This window comes from Aplidium turbinatum, chromosome 3 (genome assembly GCF_918807975.1).
Source record: "Aplidium turbinatum chromosome 3, kaAplTurb1.1, whole genome shotgun sequence".
Classification (NCBI taxonomy): Eukaryota; Metazoa; Chordata; class Ascidiacea; order Aplousobranchia; family Polyclinidae; genus Aplidium; species Aplidium turbinatum.
Window position 1 is genome coordinate 18,506,233 of NC_137474.1, and position 25,261 is coordinate 18,531,493.

At 39.9% G+C, this 25,261-nt stretch overlaps 1 protein-coding gene and 1 long non-coding RNA gene across 2 annotated transcripts in view; one reads left to right on the top strand and one right to left on the bottom strand.

Moving 5' to 3' along the window:
• Window positions 1–1,985: 1,985 nt before the first annotated feature.
• LOC145766906 (uncharacterized) lies at window positions 1,986–18,434 on the bottom strand. The gene is made up of 3 exons (XR_014288727.1): window positions 18,404–18,434; window positions 5,350–5,493; window positions 1,986–2,282 (listed from the first exon to the last, which is right to left on the bottom strand). It is a non-coding gene; the product is annotated as an uncharacterized LOC145766906 (long non-coding RNA).
• LOC145766608 (mannan-binding lectin serine protease 1-like) overlaps window positions 5,460–25,261 on the top strand; it is a 60,355-nt gene continuing 40,553 nt past the window's right edge. Inside the window, exons 1-9 of the mRNA XM_082578323.1 lie at window positions 5,460–5,470; window positions 5,843–5,991; window positions 7,959–8,120; window positions 9,120–9,223; window positions 16,470–16,565; window positions 16,793–16,943; window positions 17,716–17,907; window positions 18,761–18,875; window positions 21,816–21,922. Of these exons, the coding sequence (XP_082434449.1) occupies window positions 5,460–5,470; window positions 5,843–5,991; window positions 7,959–8,120; window positions 9,120–9,223; window positions 16,470–16,565; window positions 16,793–16,943; window positions 17,716–17,907; window positions 18,761–18,875; window positions 21,816–21,922 (1,087 nt within the window). The remainder of the gene's footprint in view (window positions 5,471–5,842; window positions 5,992–7,958; window positions 8,121–9,119; window positions 9,224–16,469; window positions 16,566–16,792; window positions 16,944–17,715; window positions 17,908–18,760; window positions 18,876–21,815; window positions 21,923–25,261) is intronic.

Sequence of the window (25,261 nt, forward strand, 5' to 3'; positions counted from 1 at the left end):
TTGGGACCCAAGAGCAAGGTTTTTCACAGCGATGTGCCTTATTACCATATGTGAGGTGGTAATAGCATAAAACACGCCTTGAGTCATTGGACCTCGGTTTGGGTTTGAAGTCGGTGGAGTCCGTAATTTTCGGAGTAGAGGTACTCGGCTCCGAGCGCCTAAAATTCACAGGCGAGCTCAGTGTAGACATCGAGGTTGTACATGAACGAGAGTCAGAAGAAGCAGTAATGGAGGTTTGGAGCTCCTCCAGGCGGTCCGCGAGTGAAGAAATGCGGTTCTCCAAGTGGAAGTTAATTTCTGGCTGTTTATTGGTATCTTGCGTGGGAGCAGAATTAGATGGCTCTCCCGCAGCAATGATGTCATCTGCTCGTTCGGCGAGCGTTTGAAGATCGTCACCCTTACAGATGGTTAAAAGTTGTCGCACTCCAGGAGGAAGACGGTCAAGAAAAACTATGCGAAGGAGAGGAAAAAAATTCTCAGGAACACGACCGTTTATAGCAACTAACTGACGTAAACGCTTTAAGAGCTCGGTCGGCTTAAGGCCTCGATCTTTGTTACCATGTAAGAACTCGTGAAGTCTCACCGTAGAAGACTTCATATTCTCGGCAGTGATCAAAGTTTTAAAATTTTCATACGGTAAATCACAATGTACACAATTATCCAAAATTTCTGTCATATCAGCCAAGTGCTTAGGATCAAATTTTTGTACGATGCAATCGAACTTATCACGTGAGCTCATGTCAGGGTGCTGCATGAACGCAGATTCACACAATGATAACCATAATTGCACATTGCTATGAGTAAACACAGGTAATTTAAGTTTTTTTGATACTGGTACGTTTGCCGACAAGTTCATAATATTTTGTGCAGCAGTGTGAAAAGCCTCTGTGGCGTTATTATTTGCCTTAGTATTAATGCTACGCACTACGAAATACAGTAAGGTAGTTAAAAATGACGTCACAATAGCCAAAAGTGACACTACAATAACAATAAACTCCATGTTGGTTGAATTAGGCTAAGTTAAGTTACATAAAAAATTGTTGCAACGTTCCAAATCCAATCACGTCGGGGTCACCAATGTCGCCTTTCCGCTTATGGATGGGTTGGGGTCACCAGCTTAGCCCTTTGCTAAGCGCCACACGGTCTACGAAGCAACTGTGATGGAAGTCGCTTCGGCGACGCGACCGTGTAACTGTATAACAATAACTGTGTAGCCTACTTATTACCGTATTCACTGTTCACTGCGTCCAGTAGTTTATTCCACGTTACTGTACATCCAAAGGTTGAGGGTTGTATCTCCAATATATAATCATTACTTTGATACAAGATCCGAAATAAATCGATTATGCATTTAAACATATATCCAGTGCTTGACTGTAATAAGCGACCGTTAAGCAGACGTCCAAAACGAACTAACTTTCTTTTTCAAGTTTCAGAAATAAAAATGGCTTCTTACAAGAGAGGAGCGCATCTCTCATAACGAAGAAACAAACACTGCGCTCTCACTAAATCTAACGTCACATTCCAGAACTGTGGAAGAGAGGACCAATCACGTGCTACTACGAGCTTGTCTCCCCAGTGATGCACAAAACACATTATTATTTGGGTTCCATGGAGGGGAGTACCGCGACACACTTACCAGACTAAACTAAATTAAAAACTCGTTTCGTGGACCGCACTCTATTCAAAATTGATACTTCTCCGCGGGCCGCACAATTTTTCCTTGCTGGCCGCATTTGGTCCGCGGGCCGTAGGTTGCACACCCCTGGCTTCCCCAATGGTTTTCAAACTTGTTTGATGTGCGAAAAACCAAAGAATTCGGAATCTACCGCGGCATTTCTATTATCCTTAGGCTAAGATGTAGCAACCTTTTCCCTGTAGCTTGCGCAAGAAAAAGAGCAAGTATAGGCCTAGTGTGTCTACAAATTTTTGGTAGGTCTCGCTTGAGAGAAAAATCAATGGATTCAATTCAATTTTATTTTTATTTGTGGCGCGAACATGCAGAGAACGACAAAGTAAACACACGAATTTGGCACCAACGAAAGAGAAATATGGCAAAATCAAAAACTAGGCTATAAACTATGCATCGACAAAAAACAGTCCTTCCACCAGCAGTAGCAAAGTAACTTATTACGTCACTTTCAGAGCTCTTCAAATTGTATAGCATCAATCAACTTTTCGCAATCCAAATTTTCAAAACAATCGAGTTCCATCAGTGGGTTGGTTCTGTGGCAGAAGTCATTGTGCAAGTACTTCCGGTAGTTCCTTCCAGTTGCAGAAAGCTGCGCAGTGAGAAAATTGAATACAATTGTAGCAAGAAAAGGTTGATTTAAATTTATGTCAAATTTTACTTTTTTTGCACTTTTACATTTTGTTTGAAGGTGATTTCAACCAAGACAAAATCATGTAGCCTAATTAAGAACTTTGCTTTGACAGACATTATTGCAGTTTGGCTAAAAAAATACAAACTTATCAATATAAGAATGATCATGAGAAGAAAATAATAACAGAAAATCTAAATATTGCTGGTAAAGGACAAATCATTCTAAATACATTTTAAAACCAAATATTATTAATCCAAAATAATTGTTGGAATCAAATTTAGTTCAACAGCAGCTTTGCAAGCTTAACTTATTATTTCTGCAAGGAAATATCCCCTAATACTGCTATAAAACCAATAACAAAAAGAAAATACTTTTTGTGGCTGCAACAGATATATTAAATAAACGCCCAGCCTGCGGTTTCACTCAGGTATTTATGTTTGGCCGTCCTGAATCTGTAATAAAGGTTGCACAATGCACACCCCTGGTGTAGGCTATTCGATTTGAATGCTTTTCCAAACACCGATACTGCTTCCTGTAAGTGTAACGCAGGGATGTAGACACGGAAAAATATTTTTATTAATGACTTTTGTAGAGTTGCATTTTGCTACTAAAGAAGTAGTTTTTACTTACTCCAGCTCTTTGATAGCTAGTCAGTCGTGCTTAATGACAAAATACCAGATAGAAATTTGGTTGTCATATTATTCTCAATATTTTATGGCAATCTAGCCTAGAGTTAATTTGTTTATGTTTTAATACTGTGGTTACATTTTATCGTTTTTGCTTATTTTTGCCTTTCAGCAATGTTCCTTTTTTGAAAGACAAACATCTGTAGGTTTCATGTGAGCATAATTATCGTGCAATTACAAAAAATTGTATAGAGATCAAATTTTAACGATTTTGCTTATCACATCATGATTACTGCAAGGTATAGATTCGATCACTTCCGGAAGTAAATTTGAAAGGAAAGAGTTGGAGGAGCTCTATATTTCTCCAACCTCTCAATCAGTAAATGAAATGACGTAGATTAACTTATTATCACGTTGAAACAACATAAACTGGTATGAAGTGGCTTTACTTCCCTTTCCACCTACATACCATCCTCGAATTGTTAGATGGTGAGTGGTATGAAGGCAGTTTACTTAATCAAAAATATAAACTTTTGCTTGAAAGATAAGATGCTTCAGTCAGAATTGAAATTTTTCTTTTTGTAAAAGTTAGAATGCTTTACATGGAACAGCCAGCACTCAGACAAATGCAGCCATCTCCGACGTTTTCCACCTTGGACAAACAATTACACATTTTGAATTTTTGTGAAATTAGTTATCTTACTGGAGTACAATTTCGCTTTTTTTATCTTATATAGTTGTCGTATGCAGTTAGATGGAGGAGATTTAAAGATGCAGATTTAAAGGATAGCCTACTTTGGACCTGAGAAAAGAAAAAAACATCGCATAATCTTTTGTTATGGTGCGTTTGCACGAAATCCATTGTTAGGAAATAACTATACCAGTTTTTTAGGGAAAACTACTTTTTTTCTTGATATTTTAATAGCCTTTTTCTATTTCTTTGTTGTTTGTTTTTAAAAAAAATGTGACTTGTTTTATGGATTTGTTTTGGTTGTCTCATTAGCACTGGCCCAAGTTACTCTCTTGGCAATAGTCGCAGGCTGTGCATCATATCCGATGCAGCTATTTATGAATTAATAGTCGAGCTTGTAAGTCTTTCTACCATTCCCTCTGGCAGTGCCGGTCTTAGGGTATTTCGGGCCCTGTGCGGAATATGCTTTGCGGGCCCCAATGACAATGGTCCAATTCAGTAGCGCAGCTAAGTATTTTGAAAGGGGAGGGGGTGGTTTGACGGTCGGCGGGCGAAGCCTGATGTCGTGATTGGCAAAGGCGACACCCAGCGGTGGAGGGTCTGGGGGACCTCCCCCAGACATTTTTGAAAAATTACTTTGAATTTGGGGCATTCTGAGAGCATGTTCAACAAAAATTTGGGTATGAATATTACGGTACTGTAAAATGGCGCTGTCCGGTGGCACAGCAAAAGGATAAGATCATGCTTTCTTTGGCATTTTTCGGAAATAAAGCTGTCTCTATGTTGAGTCTGGATGCAACCTATTTCGTCCCCTGAAAAGTTCGTAGCCCGATTTCGTACCCTGAAATCAGAGTAACAAAATCAAATTTCGACCTATTTCTTCCCCTGAAAAGATGGAGAGAAATTTTGAAATGTTTGCGGCAACTCCGATCAGCGACTTTGGCTCTGTTTTTTCTCTCAATCTTTTCAGGGGACGAAATAGGTTGCACCTGTTGAGTCTCTATGTTTTCTTGTTGCTAATTCACTTTTTGAATTTTTCCGTTAGAAATGACAAAATTACTGCATTGTCTGAGTAAATTGTGGGCCCCCTAATTTGCGGGCCCTGTGCGATCGCACGGTTTGCACACCCCAAAGACCGGCACTGCCTTTGATCGTGCAGTGTCTGACGTGTTTTGATGCCTTCATCGACACCACTCGTACAACATAGGTGGGCTACAACCAGGGCCGTTGAGAGGATAACTTGGCCAGGTGCACTAAACAAGAGATAGCCTAAACTAAATATTGTGAGTATATGGATTAAAATCTACTTGCAATCAGTATATATAGATGCAATTTCATTGCAGTCTACTTGAAAACATTTAAAAGTGGATTTAATTTCAATTTCTGTATTCTTGTACCAATATAGCCTACAACGTCGCAAATAAGATTTGCAAACTTGCAAGATCTTGATTCGTATCCGCCTCGGATTTGTATTCAAGTCTATGTGCAACATTATAATGAGGTGAGGATGGGATGAATTATCAGCTTTCAAATTGTGTGCTTATTTCTGTTTTAAACATCGGAGAATAACTAACTTTATAGTAATGACGTCATTCATGATCAGATGTTGCCACACTGTTGCACAGTGCTGCATCACAAACGTTGTATTTATTTGGTTTTATTTTGTGCGTCAAATGAAACAATGTTAAATCAAAAATAGCTTACATACCTTTGAGAAACAGATTTGCTGTTTTAGATTCGTCTTGTTTTTGTCGGTCATGTTGCTTGCATTATGCGCCACCAAGTGCATTGGAGTAACCATCGAATTAAATGACGAATATGGTGAATTGGTGAGTCCTGGCTATCCAGAGCCCTACAACAACAATGAAGACATCACTTGGGTGATTTCAACTAAACCTGGCTATCAAATCGTCATCTACTTTACTGTGTTCGATCTCGAAGATTCGTTCGACGAAGAACTGGGTGGGGCTTGTGTCTACGACTACGTAAAGGTTAGAAAGTTGATAGTTGTGTCATAAATATGCTCAGGAAAGTACGTTTGAAGTGCGTGTAATTGGCAACATGTTTTTCGTTACAAAACTTTCTATTTTCATCAAAATATGCATCAAAAAATTGAAACAAACATGCAACAACAACACATAATTTTCAACTTGTCTGCAGATTGAAAATCAGGGAAATAATAAAACACTTTGTGGCAACAGCCATGAGTACCCTCAAGATGCTCCAAAGAACTGGAAGCGGTATCGCTCAGCGGGTAATTCTATGATTGTTCAGTTTGTCTCTGATTACTCGAACGAAGTGAAAGGCTCCCCCCGTCCACTTGGCTTCAAGGCGCATTACAGAGTTGAAGGTAATAACACAACGTTGAAGAAAGTCAGAGTCAAAACTTGTTTACACTGCTAGTGCTACAGTATGATGAATTTCTGATGTAACTCTTTCACGCACAGCATTATTTTAATATGATGCTTGATAATGCGTGACGCAAAGCTTTGTTTTGTTACAAAGCATTTATAAATTTATTGACCCCTTGATGCCTGCCCCAGACGGAATATACCAAAGTTGTTGAGTAGGCTTCAAAATTTTAGAGTTGTAAAAATTTTAAGGTTCTAGGAAATTTTATCAGAAATCGAGTCCTACAAGGAAGCCCTGCTAAATCGTCTTGTTTTTTCAATCAAATTGTGAACGAAACTGCGAATGGAATAAATCTACCTGTATTGATGAAAAAGTGAGGTGTTTTTGTATTTTCTGGCTTAAAATTCAACACTGTACAACAATAATTCATTTATATCGGCTAAGCATGTTAGAAAGTAGCCTAAAGGCAAAAAACTCTTAACTACTTGCGCTCGTGTATTGTGTAGCCTACACCATTAAGACCGATTTCGCTCCCCATCTGTTTGCGAAATACTGTAGCTTGGGTGCTATAAGCTCCATCTATCCTCAGATCAACCCTTTCGACACCCCTTGACCCTTTGGTTTTGTTTTTGAAAACACGTGGCAGCCAGCATGATTAGATTTGTAGTGCAAAATTTTGTTTTGGTGTATTTGTACACCGTGCGAAAACAGGGCCGGATTTAGCTGATGGGGAACCCGGGGCACTTTTAGATCGGGGGGCTCCCGCGCAAAAAAAGAACAAACTCTACGTCTGCAGTACAGTAGCATTAATCCAGCACTGCACTACACAGCATTTTGCAGAAACTTCAAAGGCTGAAAGAAAATAAAAATAATAACACAAAATCACATTTTTCCACGTCAGGGGGCCCGGGGTACCTGCACCTTCTGCCCCCCCTAAATCCGGGCCTGTGCGAGAAGGCTACTTACGTACGTAGTCCATAGTTATTTGCACACTTCGACAACATTTTCTTGTTTCTGTTGGTTTTATTGTAAGATACAGTAGGCTAAGTATATCCTGTTTTGTTGTGCAAGGTATTCTAACCCTTTTATTCACCTTATTGTATCACATGATACAGTTTTAAAAGGCTTACAGATTATAGTTTATATCTCTTTTTGGATGTTGTCATTTTCGCACCCAATAGTGACAATGTATCACATACGATAAAAAACATTTTTGCGTAATGCAAACTTTGCAGCGTTTTACCAAACAAACAAAAGCAGGTTTCTTCATCAATGTTTAGCTTTCAAAAGCAAGTTACTTTGGTCTCCCCTACACCAAAACAAATCTGTGGCTTTACTTTCCACTAAGCATCCCGATGCTTCAGTTGACGCCGAAACCAAAAAGTCAGAAATTATTCGCTTTTCAACCAAAGATACAGTTGATCAACTCTGTGGCAATTGTTCTGTATCAAGGAGAAAACGCAGGTGGCCTTTATGTAGAATTTTTCAACTCCTAAACTTAGCAGGGTAAATTGACTTACTTTATAGTACAACACCATATATTTGTCTGCAAAGAACATCCAAAACCTGATGTAAAGTGTGACACCTGTGCACATTGCACAATCCTCTGACCAAGGTTGACTTGGTTTGTGTTTGGATGCATTTTCGTTTCTTTTCAATATTAATAAAGCGCTTTTTGATTTTAATTACTTTTTTTTATAACGCGACGCCTAAAATACACCCGGGAGTAGTTATGACTTTGAGACAGACTCGAGTAGTTGAGGAAATGTTGCGTAAGTTGCCTTTGTGATTCCGATTGGCTGCTTAACATGCATTGATTAGAATTTAAATTATAATACAATCTGCTTACCGAAATCCTGCTACCAGGCCCAACATGTTTGTCAGAAGTAGTTGTGAACGAAATCGGCTAATCCAAAATGAAAACAAAGTTAACTCAATGATATTCAAATAAAAGTATCTCTTTAGACAAGGATGATTGCGAAGAAATGCGAAGATTGGTTCAGACAACTGTGGAGGACTGGGACGAGCTGGTTTATTGCAACCACTTCTGTGTGAACGTGCCAGGGTCTTACTACTGCACATGCAGGAGTGGATTTGAACTTCATGAAAACCGTCATACATGCAAAGGTGATGTGCTTTATTTTCTGTTGGTTTGTTACAAGAAGGCTACTTTCTAGATAACATGCACCTTCACCCTCACCAAAATCATTGCAGGATTATTGCAGATTTTTGTAAGCCTTTTAGAACTGTCAGCATTGCTTTTTGTTTTAGTTCCACGCAAGCCTCAACTTTAATGTTTTGTCGGTTTTTAATTCGCCTTTATTCTCGTTGCTCTAGCGCACTTATGTGAACAGATTGAGGTGAACAAGTGCATAACACTCCATGAAATTTCTAATGAAGTATAAGCTAACAAACTGACAAATGATTTTATTGAGTCGTTCTCTACGTTATCTCATTGATTTTTTTTCGTTTGTGATACGATTTAAAATATATCTTACTTATCAAAATATTTTTGCTTACCGTACATCGCAAATTTAGTATCCCTTTGGAAGGAAAAGTAATTTTCCTTCACCAGAACAGATGATCAGCAACACAATAGTCGTTAATGTTTGTAATGATTCCTTGTACAGTGTAGACCTACATGTTTTTACTTTTTACACGGCACTGCTTTTATCCAGTTGGTGATATCACACTACAGCTGCACATCGAGAACTCGCGAAATGCTTCTCATTACATTATGAGTTTGAAGAACAATCAGGTTGTTTCACAAATGATAGACAACATTGCAATTGGCTTGAATAGCATTTGCTCAAACTATAATGAGAAACCAAACCTACAACAACTGCTCTATAGGTACCTCGTCAGAAACACAATAACCAACTAAGTTAGAAGAAAATATTAAGAGTTGTTAGGTTTTGTGTGTCAACATAGTTTGATTAAGATTATTCAGCTTGGTTACTTTATTATCCATCGTCTCTATCTTAATGACAATTTTTTTTTTTTTGTATGTGATTAAGGCTGATCTATAAAAATCCATAAAAATGCCGTGCTTAAGGCTGATCTTTTAATAACGACATTGATTGCATTGCCAAGTAATACCGATTAATGATGCCATGGTGAATGCAGGTTCCTGTCAAAATATTGTCATCAACTCAGATCAGGGGGTCATAGAGAGTCCAGATTATCCTAAACCGTATCCGAGACTAACGGATTGTGACTGGACTTTAGAGGTCAGTTGCTATTTTTATTTTTATTTTGTTGTTTATAATCCCGTATTCAAAATGGAAGACCTGGTGGCAACTATACCACTAGGACGCCAAGTGGACAGAAACAGATGGCTAAATCCGTCAGGTTCAAAATTATCCTCTGTTTCCTTTCAAAATGCTCGAAAGCTGATCTATGCCCGTGTCAACCCAATCATTGCCCCGCTCCTTCCAAAAGAACAAGCTGGGTTCCGGCACGGAAAATCCACCGTAGAGGTCACACTTCTTCTTCTTTCGTATGAGAGGTTGTTTTTTTGGACTACATTTCATTGGGGTCAAATGTCCGGACATTCTTCGAGCAGCCACTTGATTGTCGAGTCTTCCAGCGTTGACAGGCCAACTGCCCTTGGAGGGGTAAACGTCGGGCAGTAGTAGAGGATGTGATCTGCTGTCTGTTCCTCTGCACCACAGTTGCATGGCGCAGATGTTGATAGGCCCAATTTGTGCATTAAGGAAGCGAAGCGCCCAACACCCGTGTGGAGGCGATTCAACCGTACCCAGGCAGGTCGTCTGAGCTCCTTTCCTGGTGGCATGGGTCCAGCGTCGGGGACAAGGGTGTGGAGTCTGGAGGTGCTGTCAGTCTACTCCTCTTGTCAGGTATTGGTGATCCAGGATGAGGCAATGGTGTTGTGCTCCAGCAAGGATTGTGCTTGAGCGACAAAGGGGCTTTTCGATTTAAGGCGTTTCTTTATTACCGATCTGGTGATGTAGCTGTGGAGCGCATGGTGTGGCTCCAGTGACCGGCGAGCCAGGAAGAGTGTGGCAGCTTTGCGGCGAAGCTCAGTGGGGGCGATGCCTGAAAGAACTTGTAAGAACTCAGTAGGTGTAGGTTTCAGGCATCCCGATACAATACGCAAGGCGTCGTTGATGGGTTTGTCGAGCAAGTGAGTATGAACACTACGACACCATACAGGGGCGCAGTACTCCGCGGTGGAATGGACAAGAGCCAGGGTAGTGGTGCGCAGAGTTGTTGCTGTCGCACCCCAGCTCGTACCTGCCAGTCGACAAATACTGTAAGGGCAACGCGTGATATTACTTTCTTGCGAAGTGATTCCAAGTGGTGTCGGTACGTGAGAGTCCTGTCCAAACTCACACCAAGATAGACTGGTGTGGGGTTAAAGGGCAAAATGTTTCCATCGATGTTGATGGTCAGCTCACGCTTTGCTTTTTTGTTGTTTAGATGGAAAGCGGTCGACACCGTTTTAGATTTACTGAGCTTGAGTCTCCACTTGTGGAGGTAGTCTGACATCTTAGCCATATCTTGAGTTAGGGTCCTTTTCAGTGGAAACCATTCCGAAGCATTATGCACCATCGCTAGGTCGTCGGCATAGGCATACAGCTTAGATGTTGTTGGTGGAAGGTCATGGATGTAAACATTAAAAAGGAGTGGAGCCAGGAAAGATCCCTGGGGAACACCGTTCTTGAGGCGTTTTGGCCTGCTTCTTCGTCCGCGTCCGGTGGTGAGGGTGAAACTGCGGTTGTTGAATGTTGACAAGCTCCATAATCATTCTGACCATGTGCCGGTCGGGAAGAAGGTGAAGAAGTTTGCAGGCGAGGCAGCGGTGCCACACTGTGTCATATGCTGCAGTGAGATCAATGAATACGGCACCAGCCTTTTTCTTTTCTTCAAAACAATCCTTTATGTCTTGGCTCATGCGAGTGACCTGTTCTATAGTTGATCGGCCACGGCGAAAACCTGCTTGTTCTGGTGGTAAGAGTGGGTCGATGATTGGATCGACTCGGGTGTGGATGAGCCGTTCGAGGATTTTATAGGGGATGCATAGGAGTGAGATAGGACGGTAGCTCCTAGCGTCATCCAGGGGCTTGTTGGGCTTTGGTATGGCTATGACGTCAGCTCGTCTCCAAGTTTTGGGTATTTTTAGGTGGTGCAGGCAGGAAGAGAAGAAAGGCAGGAAAGCAGGCAGGAAGAGAAGAAAGCGTGCAGCCAAAAGTTTAGTGCTTTGCCGGCGTGGAGGATGAATTCTGGGCATATATGGTCTGGGTCCAGTGCTTTGCCTGGCTTTAGGAGGTTTAGAGCATGCTGGAATTCTTCGAGGGTGAAGTCTCGGGATATATTTTGCTCAGATGGTGTTGGAATTTTCCACAGTTCAGACACTTCCTTAGCCACTTGGTGAGCCGTGCTTTTATCCCCTAAGGGGTACACCCCATTATTCACAAGTTGTGATGCAATAGAGTTGGTTGTAATGGGGCGTTCTCCAAACGGTTGTCTGGACTTGCCAGTTAGCCTGTTTATCTTGGACCATGCTTTACGGCTTGAGTGGGTGAAGTCGATGTTTTGGACCGTCCCTTCCCATCGTTCTCGTCTGTTGTTATCAAGCCTTTTGATCAGTTTGCTGGCCGCTAAGTCTGATACGCTGCCAGTGGAGGCTTGTGTGGTGAGGAAGAGTGTTTCACATTCTTTGTCCCAGCACGGTATGTAGAATTTTCTGCAGCCACGAGGAATGCACTTTTTTGCAGCGTAGATGGTTAGGTCGCAGAAGTCCTGGTAGGCTTTGTCCGCGTTAGTAGCGTCTGGAAAAGGAAACTCCTTAGCAAACTGGTTGGTAATTGTGCCGTAGCGCTTCCAGTCAGCCTTGCGAAAGTTCCATAGCTTTACTGGCTTGTTCGTTATTGGTATTACATGACGAGTGGAGGTTATAAGAGAGGGCGGTGTTGTGACCGTGGAAACTTTCCTAGTACTTGTCTGTCAGGGAGTTGACAGTTATTATTGGTTCTCGCAAATGCTAAATCTGGGTTGGTACCAATGTTCCATCGTCCTGAAAGGAAAGTTGGTGAGCCTTTGGGATCTTGAAGGAGGATCAGGTCGTTGTTAGAAGCCCATGTTGCTAGGCATTCTCCATTCGCACTGGTGTTACTGTACCCCCAGTCAGTATGCTGACAATTGAAATCTCCAGCATAAATGCAAGGGGCGGGGAAAACAGGTAGTGATGTAACATACATTTGCGAGAGAGAGAGTTTGTAGATGTTAATGATGTTGTGCCCCTCTACATTGATGTAGTGCTACTCTATCTCGGAATTCTCCGGAGAGGAATCTGATGTTTTCTAAGACAGGTTTCTTCTGACAAAAGATGCGAGGCCATGTTTCCTGCTAAGAGTGTAGCGAAAAGTTGTTGATTGCTAGCTTTCCCACTGTTGTGCAGTGAGTTTCCTGGAGGAAAACGGTGGTTGCATTGTACTTGTGGGCCAGCCGCTCCACAATGTCAAGCTTGCTGGTCGTGAGCCCTTCGACGTTCAGCTGAAGGATTCGGAAAGACCCCTGCCGAATCCTCCTCTCTTCGGTCTTTGTCCCAGCTGGGACGACCGTGTACCCTGAAAAGGGCTGTTTTCGCTGTGAAGCGTTGTGAATGCAGTCTTTTTCTCTGACTTTTTGATGAGCTTCGTTTCGCCTTTTCATTTGTAATTGAACTCAGCTACTTACAGGAGGGACCACGTGAAGGTGCTCATCATCCCATCCCGAGATCACACTCTTGACCAAAGACATCAAGGACTGCTTTGAGGCAAAAAAGAAGGTTGGCGCTGTCTTTTTAGATCTTACAGCTGCCTACGACACCGTATGGCACTGCGGCCTTACTTGCAAGCTGCTTTGCCACTTTGCCTGCTTCCAGACCGACACATAATCCACATGATCATTAAACTTGTCAAAAATTGAAGCTTCACCCTCACCACCGGCAACTCACGATAAAGCAGACTGAGAGGCCTGCAAAGCCGCGTCCCACAGGATCGCTTCTGGCCCTTTTCATCTTTTCATTTTGTTCCTCTGTTCTTTTCAACATCTACCCCCACGACTTGAAAACTACAGTTTCAACAAAATACGCATGTGCGGACGATGTGGAAATTCTCCTCCCCAAAAAGTTGTGGGAAAGCCTAAAAGATACCTTGAGCCAGGACATGAAAACCCTCTGAGCTTATCTTCAGAATTCGCGACTGAAACTCAACGAAACCAAAACTGTAGCAGTAACTTTCCATTTTCACGATTGTGAAGCTGATTGTGAGCTACATGTCCAGAATAATGGAAAACATCTGTCCTTCTGCCCTGAACCAAAATATCTTGGGGTGATCCTAAACAGATTGTTAACATACCGCCACCAATTGGTGTCACTGCGCAAGAAACTGGCATCCCGCGCTACGGCGCCTGACAGGCTCCAGCTGGGGAGCGAGGGCTGACATTTTGCGAATAGCAACCTTTGCCCTCGCCTACTCCTCAGCAGAGTGCTGTGCACCTGTTTGGTGCCGCAGTGCTCACTGCCACAACATCGATACTGTCATAAACAGCTCTGTGCGCACAGTGACCGGATGTCTGCGTCCCTCCCACACCATTGAACAATCCTCATTCTTGCTGACATCCAAGTCGCTGAGCCTCGTAGCGACGAGGCCACTCTATCTCTTGGTCGACAGGCATTGGAGCCTGATCATCTTCTGATCAGCAAAGCTGGTGGACAAAACAGCTCTGTGGCTACTTAGGCGGCTACCATAAATGAAATTCTAAATGAAAGACAAGCGCCACCAGACTCGTTCATCTCCAATGCCGACACACGTCCAATCGGCCTGACATTACAAAGACAGGCATGGGTGCGCCTCAACCGTCTTCGTGCGGACGTCGGACTTTTCCGCTCAACCATGCACCAACGAGGAATGGCCTCTTTCTCATCCTGTGAATGTAGTTCCGAGGAACAGACCGCAGACCACATCATCAATAAGTGTCCCATCTTCAAGCCACCTAACGGATGGAAGGTCTGCGCGTCTTGGATGGTAAAACCAAAGACTGGCTGCTCTCTAGTAGACTTCCAGTGGAGTTCTGGAGCATCTTGAATCTTAATTTGGAGTGATAAAAGGATAGACACTCGGTCCCAGAAGCTCACACGGCGACGATGAGGTTTAAAATTTAAAAATAGGCATAAACAGATGAATCTTTAGAAGCCTGATTTTCTCCCTTTTAAAAACAACTTTTGATGAGAAGGTTTGAAGGGTGAAAGATGTCAACGGACGGAATGACTTTGGTTTCAATAGTCACAATTCTTAAATTAATGATTTTTATCATCATTGCACATGACTAGGGAACTGTGTTCCGAAAGCTCATGACAAATCGCTACCACCACAGCTAACCCGCATCAACAGACTAACATAGGTCCTTTATATCTACACTTGTGAAATAAACTAGAACATAGTTTGGAGATTGTTGTTTGTCGTATCCAGGCTTACACCTGGTGGTTGAAGATTTAGATTAAGTGGACGGGAAGGCAAGGAAGCCAATCTTCGTGTCCACCTTCAGGCATGCCTTTAAGTGTCCTGCCAAAGACACAGCTGCATGCTCATGAGCGGTGTCGAACCGGCGCCCTTTCGATGGCCGTTCCAGCGCTCTCACCACTCGGCTATGCAGCCGACGTTGGAGATTGATCACACAAAACGAGAGCAAATGCAAAATATTTGGAAATTGTTTCATGGTGAAAGTAAACTTCAATTGCTGTGCCAACAATTCTCCACCTCCATGATTCTATCTCAGTCGTGACGACTCAACTTTTACGTTTCACTTCTTTCATGTTTTTTTTGGGGGTTTTGGTTTTAAGAAAATGGTTTTAACTTACAGCAATCAAGTTGGGATGACGTAGTATTACCTGGATCAATAATTTCCGACGAGTGTGCCATTTACAGTACTCTGGGGTGCCGCAATGTAGTTCTCATGTTAATTTTTATCTGTCTTCAAATGGTTAGCTAGGATCACTGTTGCTGATAAAATGTTTATGCGGGATTGTTTTTGTGACATCATTCATGAGCATTTTATGTGATAACAAACATGATGTTTCTGATCACAAATTTTTAGTGTGGCACCCTTCTATTGCGGTGGCTTGGAGATGTCACAGTCAATGTCTGTATGAGTCTGGGACAACAATATGTTTTAATATTATTATAACGTTTCATTGACATAATGACATTGTATTACATGTTGCATGAAGTCACATAAATTTTTGGATGCTTTCAGTAGCTACCTAACACGGCCTATACCTATACTTTTAAACATTTTTTTTTATTTCAAACATTAAAATGTTTGTTCCCCAACTATTGTTTTTGCCTCCATAAAATTGTCTTACTAGCTACTTCACTTTTACAAAAGTTGTACTTAATGTAGATTATAATTCAGTAGGTGAATGCTGTGCATGGAAATGTGTTTGCCTATTTTGTCTGCAATGGGAAGAGCAGTAATTATTTAAGTTTTACACTGACTTCCGTAAATTATCTTCATTTGTTTTTTATCAAATGTTTCCTTGTGGCATTCAATTTCCAAGTGAAGTTGAAGTTTCATTATTGTTGATTTCTGAAAGTGGTATTATTAGCCTAATTGCCTTTACCAAGGGCACGCACAACAAACAAACTCACATACTTTTTTCCACATTGCATTGGAGCTGAAAGTCAAGCAGAGAAACTATGAACATCGCATTTTATGGTGTTTGAAATGAAAAGGTTAAGGTTTATTCTGAAAACCTGCTGCATTCGAGGTGAAAAACCGTTAGTCTGCTACGGGGTGCCCCAATTTTTTTCTTTTGTAGGGTGCCGGAAGCCAGAAAAGGTTGGGAACCAGTGCCTTAGATTATATCGACTTGAACTGAATGCGACTCAAAAGGGTACTACGACAGTTAATCGAAACGACAGTTTATCGAACGACAATTAATCGAACGACGGTTAATTGAAACGACTGTTCATCGAACGAAAATTATAATCGAACGACTAACCCTGACCCTAGATAAAATTTGTTTCGGGAGATTCGTCGTCCGATAAACTGTCGTTTCGATAAACAGTCGGTCGATAAACTGTCGTTTCGATAAAGAGTCGATTCGATTAACTGTCTTTTCGATTAATTGTCGTTTGATAAACTGTCGTTTCAATAAACTGTCGTTCGATTAACTGTCGTTCGATAAATTGTCTTTCGATAAATTGTTGCGTCACGACTCAAAAGAGATTGTAAATATATTTCAACCAAACATTTTCTCAACATTATCTGCAAAGTAACTAATATCATCGTCAAGCAACTCCGTGCAGTCTTGTGCAAAGCTTCAGCAATGCAATCCATCTTGTAACTATATGCGAAAATGTAACTATACTGCAACTTTTCTTAAAAATAAGTGCAATTTTCTTACTTTTTCAATGCAACCAAAACTTGTCCTACGTATAAGTAATGTAACGTTAATATAATTTGAAGGTGGAAGAAGGAAAATCTTTAAACATTCAATTTGAAAGTCCCTTCAGCATCGAGAACCACCCTGATGAATCTGGGTGTGTCTACGACAGGCTAAAGGTATTTAGGCTATTCCTTGTTGTTCATCAGTTTAAATAAAGAACACTATCCGCTGTTTTGCAGTAGTGCAGTCTACGGTAGCTTGAAAAGGCTCAGCTATCATTTTATCAAGATTTTAAAGCAACTCTGAATCGAAATCAGATTGCATTAATTTTCATCTTCTTCTGAGCACTTGTTTGTACGTCTAAAAGCATCACCATTGCAGTAAAGTTTACAATATCATCTAGGTTGTCCTCGGAGGAAAGGAGGAGTTTTACTGTCGAAATCCTCCATACAATGGTTCTTTTGTACAAACTAACCTACGAAGTGTGAGGTTAGCTCTTCACACTGACAACGCCTTAGAAGAAGCAGGTTTCAGAATGACCTACAACACCACCAGTAAGCTCTTCAAAGTTTCATTCAAATATGACGTGCGTGTGATCATAATGATGATATCGTTCCATTGTGGTCATCACTTTCCAACAATGTAGCATACATCTCGTAATCGATTAATAGCTATTACACTTTAAAAAGAAACATAATCGATTTCATGCGCATATGCCACAAGTAACCGTATTCGGTTTCGTATTGGGCAAACGAATTGGCTTCCACAGTCATATTGTAAGCAATCAACTAAAAAAAGTTATATTGAAGAAAACTTGTGCTTAGTTCTCATGTTAATTCTAATAAAGAAATAATTGCGTTGAATTTCATATTCTTGGCGTCATTTCTGCCATCATCTGCTAAGTCGAAATAAGCAATTTAATTTTTTTTTAATTGCATGCACCATGTCGCCATTTGTTTAGAAATTAAAAGTTCTTGAATTAAATGCATTAGAATGCTATTGTAATTCATGACGTTTATATCAGCAGTTGCTTAAAACTGTTTTTGACCTATTTTGACCTTGTACAAATGAAAAACAGTAGAAGATATTGCACCCTATCATAAAATAGCCAAAAATCGTAAACGATTTCATTGCCCAAAGCAAACGCATGTTTCTAATTATTTTGTTTTTTTACGTTTGAGTTTTTTTTTATGATAATTTTCGTTTCGAATCATAGCGATTTGAAGAACACAAACAAGAGTTGCATTCTGTTGAGGCAACTAATATTTGATTGCCCCATAATATACTTTGAGCACCAGAGCTAGTCATAGCAAGAACATTTTGCAGGAACTAGATGTCTTAAACCACGAGATGCTCCGATGGATGGAAGCAAATCTCCTAACCCAAAAGGCTTCTATGAATTTGAAGATAAAATTATGTTTGCATGCAATCCTGGTTATGATCTTACGCCCTCTAATGGAGCGTTGGTGACGTGCTTAAGCGATGGGACTTGGAACAAACTTGCTCCTACTTGTCAAAGTATTACTTATTATAACTTTAATACATTATACGGATTACCACTTTTTAGGTACTAAATTTACGGTAATCATGTGCAGTGATAATTTATCAGAAAACTGACATCATGATTTTTATGGTTATTGACGAAGTGGAACAGGACGAAAACTTAGCTTGAAATGCCTTGTTGCCTCAATACTAATAGTATCTTAATAAAAACTTAATGAATTGAACCAATTTCTTGACAAGAGTATTAAAGGAATAATTTGCTGGATTAATCATATCACTTTGGTGGTTGGAATTGCTTACCTCATGTTCAGATTTAGATATTTATATATTGATATTTACATCAAATATACAGTAGTTATTACTTTCTAAAACCTCTGCAGCCAATTTCACCCTAAAAGGGCGATCATCAGAAAGTTTTGAAAATTATGCAAAAACAATAAATCGGAAATACCTGAAAAGATATTAAACATTATAACCTTAATTTAAACTGCAAAAAGAACCTCAGACTTACCAAGGACTACCTCCATCGGATGCCACAAAAGCCACAATTAAGACGTTCAAATGGAGACCAACCATATTTAACTAGATTCTCTATGACGCAACAAATGTTGTAATTAAATCTGGTTGGTCTCCATTTGAACGTCCTAACTGAGGCATTTGCGGCATTCGCTCTGAAAGCTGAAGACAAATTTTAGTTTATCAGTAATTGACTGTTTGATTGATTAACAGTATATGTTGTCACATATATACTGTCAAGCGTCAACCAACCACAAGAGACTAGTAATAGACTAATACCTCTATGTGTCCATGACAACCAACAACAAATTTTATGACACTTTTCATTGATTCATTTAATGCTTTGTTTCAGTTAAATCATGCGATGTACCTGATGAATTAATCGCAGTGCCAAATTCGCACATAACCGACTTGGAAACGTTAAATTTCACTTACAGAGACATCGCCATTGTTGAATGTGACTACGCGTAAGTGAAAATCTTTCATGTAAATGAAATCTCAACTAATGGACACCCCGAAACTGTCACCTCTTGTGGTCAGGTTGACAATGCGTGAATGAATTTGAGTGAATGGCTTCATTCTTTAATCATCCGCAATTCAACCAGAATCATAAGAAAGACCAAAACAGGAATAAACAATCCTCACCAACATTGATGTTTAGGCCTTTGAGAACTGTTATTAATGACGTTGATACCAAATGTTGACTTTCTTGGCCCAATGAGCAATTGAGCATGCAGTCCTGTTTATAGAACAGTTTGACAATAATTTGATTTCAACACAAACGGTTGTTTGAGAAAACACTGCAAGCAGCGTTCCTTACTTCAGTTAAATTTGAAAATTGTGTTTCCAAAAAAGCACAATTTTTCATCTAATATTACAATATGCTGTCGCTGTTTAAACTTTGTGCTTTCTCTGCTTATTTATATTGGTACATTCATAAGAAATATGGTTTACTTTGCGCAATTGATATTAAACGTGGTATTCACCAAGGATGTATACTATTTCCATGTCGTTTCAACTTGTATACTGAAATGATCTTCAGACAGGTTGATGGAATGGAGGGTATCAGCATAATAGGTATGGATCAGTTCAGTTCAGTTGTTTTTATTTCTGACCATCACCGCGAAAAACAATACAAGTCAACATAAAAATTGTCCAGAAAAACGTATCTAACCTGCGGCATGCTGACTTGTTGGCGGAATCAGCAGAAGCTCTTCAAACAATTCTAGAAAAGGTGAACAGTAGGCTACTGGAAAGGAATATAACAGGAAAATTTATAGCCTACAAAGAAGATGAGAACGATGATAATTACGAGAAAAGAAAATGTACCAAGTTTAAGTATTACTATTGACGGAATGCTGGTTGGTCGAACAAGTTAAAAGCTTTGCTTACTTGGGTCACACAATAACTGCAAATCGTAGATGCGATCCAGAATACTGACACAAATAGAAATACCAAGAAACAACTTTTTAAACACGAAAAAGACATTAAAAACACAATAAATTAACATCAAAACTCGAAAACAATTTATGAAATGCCATATCTGGACTACGTTACTTTATGATGCAGAAACATAGACAATGTCTTCACAAATGGTAAAACGACTACATGCATTTGAAATGTGGATTTATAGAAGAGTCAACAAGTGAATAAAAAAATAACAGTTAACCTCTCAAGTACTTGTAGCTCCACACAAAGTGAAATTTCCATGCCTTTTAACTCTTTTTATTTCTTTAAAAGTAATGTCTAAAAAGACATTATTGATCCAAAAAGAATGTCTAAAAAGACATTATGAAAAGTAACTACGGACAAAGGCCAGTGTTTCGATCTTCCGATCTCTTCAGCGTAGTAAAGTGAACGTGGAAAGTTGTCTTGAAGGTGTTGGTTGAGATGATGATTTGAAACTTGAGTGATTGTTGTGAGAAAATGAGACTGGATTTAATTTTTAATTTCGGACTTCAGCGAAACGTAATTTTACCGCCATTTAGAAGGTGTGATTTTTTTGAAAGAATTTGTGCTAAGAAATGACAGAAATTTGTTAAAAATAAAAACTAGAAAAAAAGACAAGAATTTGCAACTTAGCTAGGACATAACAATCATCTGAGATGGATCTAAAATGCAAGAAATTAGATACTAGCGGCACATATAAGTATTAAAAATTCAAAGAAAATGAAGGGGTGTACCAGCAAACATCTATAGGATTGGCCCATGATACTAGAGAAGGATCCCCAGAGGATACAAACTGATATGAATGAATCAACAAGTGAATAAAAAATAACAGTTAACCTCTCAAGTACATGTAGCTCCACACAAAGTGAAATTTCCATGCCTTTTAACTCTTTTTTATTTCTTTAAAAGTAATGTCTAAAAAGACATTATTGATCCAAAAAGAATGTCTAAAAAGACATTATGAAAAGTAACTACGGACTTCAAAAAAATCACACCTTCTAAATGGCGGTAAAATTACGTTTCGCTGAAGTCCGAAATTAAAAATTAAATCCAGTCTCATTTTCTCACAACAATCACTCAAGTTTCAAATCATCATCTCAACCAACACCTTCAAGACAACTTTCCACGTTCACTTTACTACGCTGAAGAGATCGGAAGATCAAAACACTGGCCTTTGTCCGTAGTTAATTTTCATAATGTCTTTTTAGACATTCTTTTTGGATCAATAATGTCTTTTTAGACATTACTTTTAAAGAAATAAAAAAGAGTTAAAAGGCATGGTAATTTCACTTTGTGTGGAGCTACATGTACTTGAGAGGTTAACTGTTATTTTTTTATTCACTTGTTGATTCATTCATATCAGTTTGTATCCTCTGGGGATCCTTCTCTAGTATGATGGGCCAATCCTATAGATGTTTGCTGGTACACCCCTTCATTTTCTTTGAATTATAGAAGAGTGTTTGAAACTTGATGGAAGGATAAAATCACAAACTAAGATGTTCTATTTAGAATGCAAACCAACATGGAAATTCTACAAACGATTAAAAAAAGAAAATTGAAGTATTCTGGCCACATGATTTATAATAATTTCATTCCAAGACAATTATTAGAAGAAAACATGAAGGGAAAAGGAAATAGAGGAAGACCACCCAGAACTTGGACTAATGATATTAAAAACTGGTCAGGACTTGATTGCTAAACTGCAATAGAAAATTTTCACAACAGAGTAACTTGAAGTTTCATTGCCTCCAGCCTTCAACGAGAGGAAGGAACTTAATAATGATGAATATATAAACAATAAAATATGATAACCAATAAATCGTAAACAAGTAATATTGATAACAAAAATAATGTTGCCATACAATATACAAATAATAAACATGTAAATACGCGCAAAGCTTATTGTTGTGTAGCAGGTTATACCTCTTAGGATACTACAGTTTTCTAATTAATTTCAGGTACGAGTTGGTATCGGGGAAAGTGAGGTGGAGATGCTCAGAGGATGGTGTGTGGGTGGCCACTTCACCAAAGAACGGGAACAATGATATACCAGTTTGCCGTCCAAGTAGGAAGGATTTGATTTGATACTAAAATGCTTTAAAGTAAACATAATTTATGTTGTTGTTTTTGTGCAACAACGCATAGTATCGTATAGAACATAATAACATAATTATGACATAATAACAAATGCGATGCAGCACCAGCGTTGTACGTTGACGCCGTCAATTTGAAGGCGTCAACTTTTTGTTGACGCTGAGGCTAGCGCCGTCAGTTTATTTTTTAGTTGACAGAAGTGATAGCGCCGTCAACTATTCTGCCGATTTTAAGCGTCAAGCCCTATGCGTCATTTTTCGTTTACTTGGAAAATCTCATTTCACAATGAGAGTTAAATTTTGTTTGACGTTTTAACATTCAGACTGATAGCAATGAACAATCTTTTTCTGTGTCAGCTGTTCGTCTATCCAATAATGCAGTTTCAAGTTTGTTTATCGTATTCTGGGTTAATCTCAGTCGAGAAAAGACGAAATCGTCTTTCGCAGCTCGAAACAGTTTCAAAAACCAATCTCGTTAGAAATCGAATACACAAGAATGGCGCACTAACGATAAAGAACCTTTGTCTATGCCAGTAACAGGGCCAGTAGTTGATGGTCTGTCCCTGTCGGGAAACCTAGGTCGGGAAACTATGGCTCGTGACTCGCTAGCCATATATAGCTCTCCGAATAAGTTATAATCTAAAATGGCACTACTTTAGCATCATAATTATCAATATTGGCAGAGATGTACGTATACGCCGCATACTTGCGGCGTAGACTTTTTGTTTGCGCTAACGCTTGCGGCCACATTTTTTTGGATAGTTTGCGCTTGAGGCTACGCCGTAAAGTTTTCGCGTGTTTTTAGCGCATAGCGTCAACGCATACTTTTTAATTATTTTTTTCGTTACAACACGCCAATACCTTCCAGCGCTGCAGTTGAAAGAATGTTTTCAATGGGCTAAGACATATTGGGACTAAAACACAGCAAAATGTCAGATGAACACTTTCAGATGCTTGTGTTTCTTCGTGGAAATTCAAAATAAAACTTTTTTGTTTCGAGTGGTTTATACCGTGTGAATGTTTGGCACCTAGCAAACAAAATTAGTTTACACTAGTGTATGCGCTGACGTTGACGCCGCCAACTTTTTTTACAAGTTGCGTTGACGCATACGGCGTATTTTTTTCGAACGTTTGCGTTTACGCTGACGGCGTCAACATTTTTTGTATGCGCGTACATCACTGAATATTGGTGCTACTGTTTTTGTAACTTTCCATAAGGTAACAATCCTTTCGTAACAATTAGGCCTAAGCAAAACAATATATGGATTCGTTACAATTAGTTGAAAATTAGGTAAGGCGAAATACTTCCGTTTTGTGAAACCCTGGCTAAAAGAGCGCTAGAAATTAGCGCTGACGTTGACGCCGTCAATTCTTCTAAGAGTTGACGCAGTACTTTACGCTGTGAAGTTTTTAAGTAATTCGCGCTGACGCTGACGCCGTAAATTTATTTCATTGACGCGTACAACACTTTGCAGCACACACCAAGAAAAACAGAAACACTGTATAAGCTGCAGCCAGGGCCGGATTAAGGGTTTATGGGACCCTGGGCTGAGCTGAAAGTGGGGGCCCTTATCAAGTGACATTTTTCGCTAAAAATTAATGGTGGAGTGGAGCTACGACACGGGCCCAGTTGCATGTATCTGTGGCACCGAGCCCCAAACAGCGGACCAGTAGCGTAGCCAGAAAAAAATTGTGGGGGGGCCAAATATTTGATGAATTGAAGAGAACAACAAAGTGTTTGATTTTAAGCCACCGCCAGTTGATGTGCAGTGGCGTATCCTGGTGAGTTGAAGCAATAAAAGTGGTAGGGGGGTTAGAGTGTGCCGAAGGCACGCGTATTCTAGGGGGGTCCGGGGGCATGCTCCCCCGGAAAATTTTTGAAAAATTACACTCAAATAATGGATTATAGCGCTTTCTGAAAGCACTTTTAGGGTAATATTTGTATGAAATTTATTAGCAGATAAACAGCTATTAACTTATTAAAGATAGCTCTTACACACGAACGGACAAAAACTGCGGCTAAAATTAGAGAACACTAAAAACTCAGCTACACAAAAACTCAATAACTACGGTACACAAAAACCCAACAGAGTAAGCCATTCTGAAATTGCTTCCACAAATTACAATAGTTCAAAGAAACGTAAATCGCGTAAATTTTGCGCGATTTACGATTTTCAAAATTTATTGGTGTTTTTCTGTGTGTCTAAAACAAGTCCTTGGGGGTGTTAATAGCCAGATGTCTTGGAAAACGATATAAATTTCTACAAACTTTATTATATTTTCAACAAAGGGCTCAACTTTGGAATCCAAACTTGGAAAATTTGGGGAGCATGGCCCCTTTCGCCCCCCCCTCCCCCCCGGCTACGCCTATGCAGCGGATCACCTTCTTGTTTGCCCTCGGCTTGCCACCCGTTGCAGTAGGTGGGACCTGTCAGTGTATAACTCCGTTGCGGAAGAATGTGTCAATCTGTGGTGTACGGTATCAACGAACTTTAGAAGACTCGATAGAAGAAGAACTGCATCATATCTAACTGACCATCTTGTATCAGATAATGTCTTCAAAACAGGCAAACCATCTAGGAATTTTCGATGGACTTGCCAACGATGAGTAGACGAGACGAGCCATGAATAAAGGCTTTGCAATAATTCAACAAGCTCAGCGGCAGAGCGGCATGTTTCTACAGGACATTTAAGCTACCGATTAAATTAAGTGAATGTGCTGGGCAAGGGACATATTGAGCTACACTACATTTCTCGCACAGAAGACCTTGAAGACCGTTATACTTGCCACTCATATTGGCTGCATTATCATAACTTTGACCCGCAATCCGTACCATTTTCGGATATGAAAGTATCAAATAAATATGTTTTTTGTTAAAAAAACGAAGAAAAATTGAATAACTGGGATTGGGCAGGGGTGCTGCAGCACCGCAGCACATATGGGTGAGCCGCCCTTGCTTGTTTGAGATACGAATTAAATCAGTAATCTCCAGCTGTGCAACTAAAAAAATTAGTAGATTTTTTTCTTTGAAGTGGGGCCCCCAAAAGTGGGGCCCTGGGCTTCAGCCCAGTCCGCCCCCCCCCTTAATCCGGCACTGGCTGCAGCCATCAAATCAACTGCTCCCACAAAAGTTTTCTAAATCCAAAACCAACATTGGTCGTTTATGCCTAAAGGCTAGCTACTGTTCTGGTATAGTTATTTTATGATTGAGTATCACATTGCTCTGTCTACGCAAGATATTGCATATGATTAAAAATATATAGGCTTATTCTATTTCCTGCCATTGTTCTACAAAAGAAACAACTTTTTA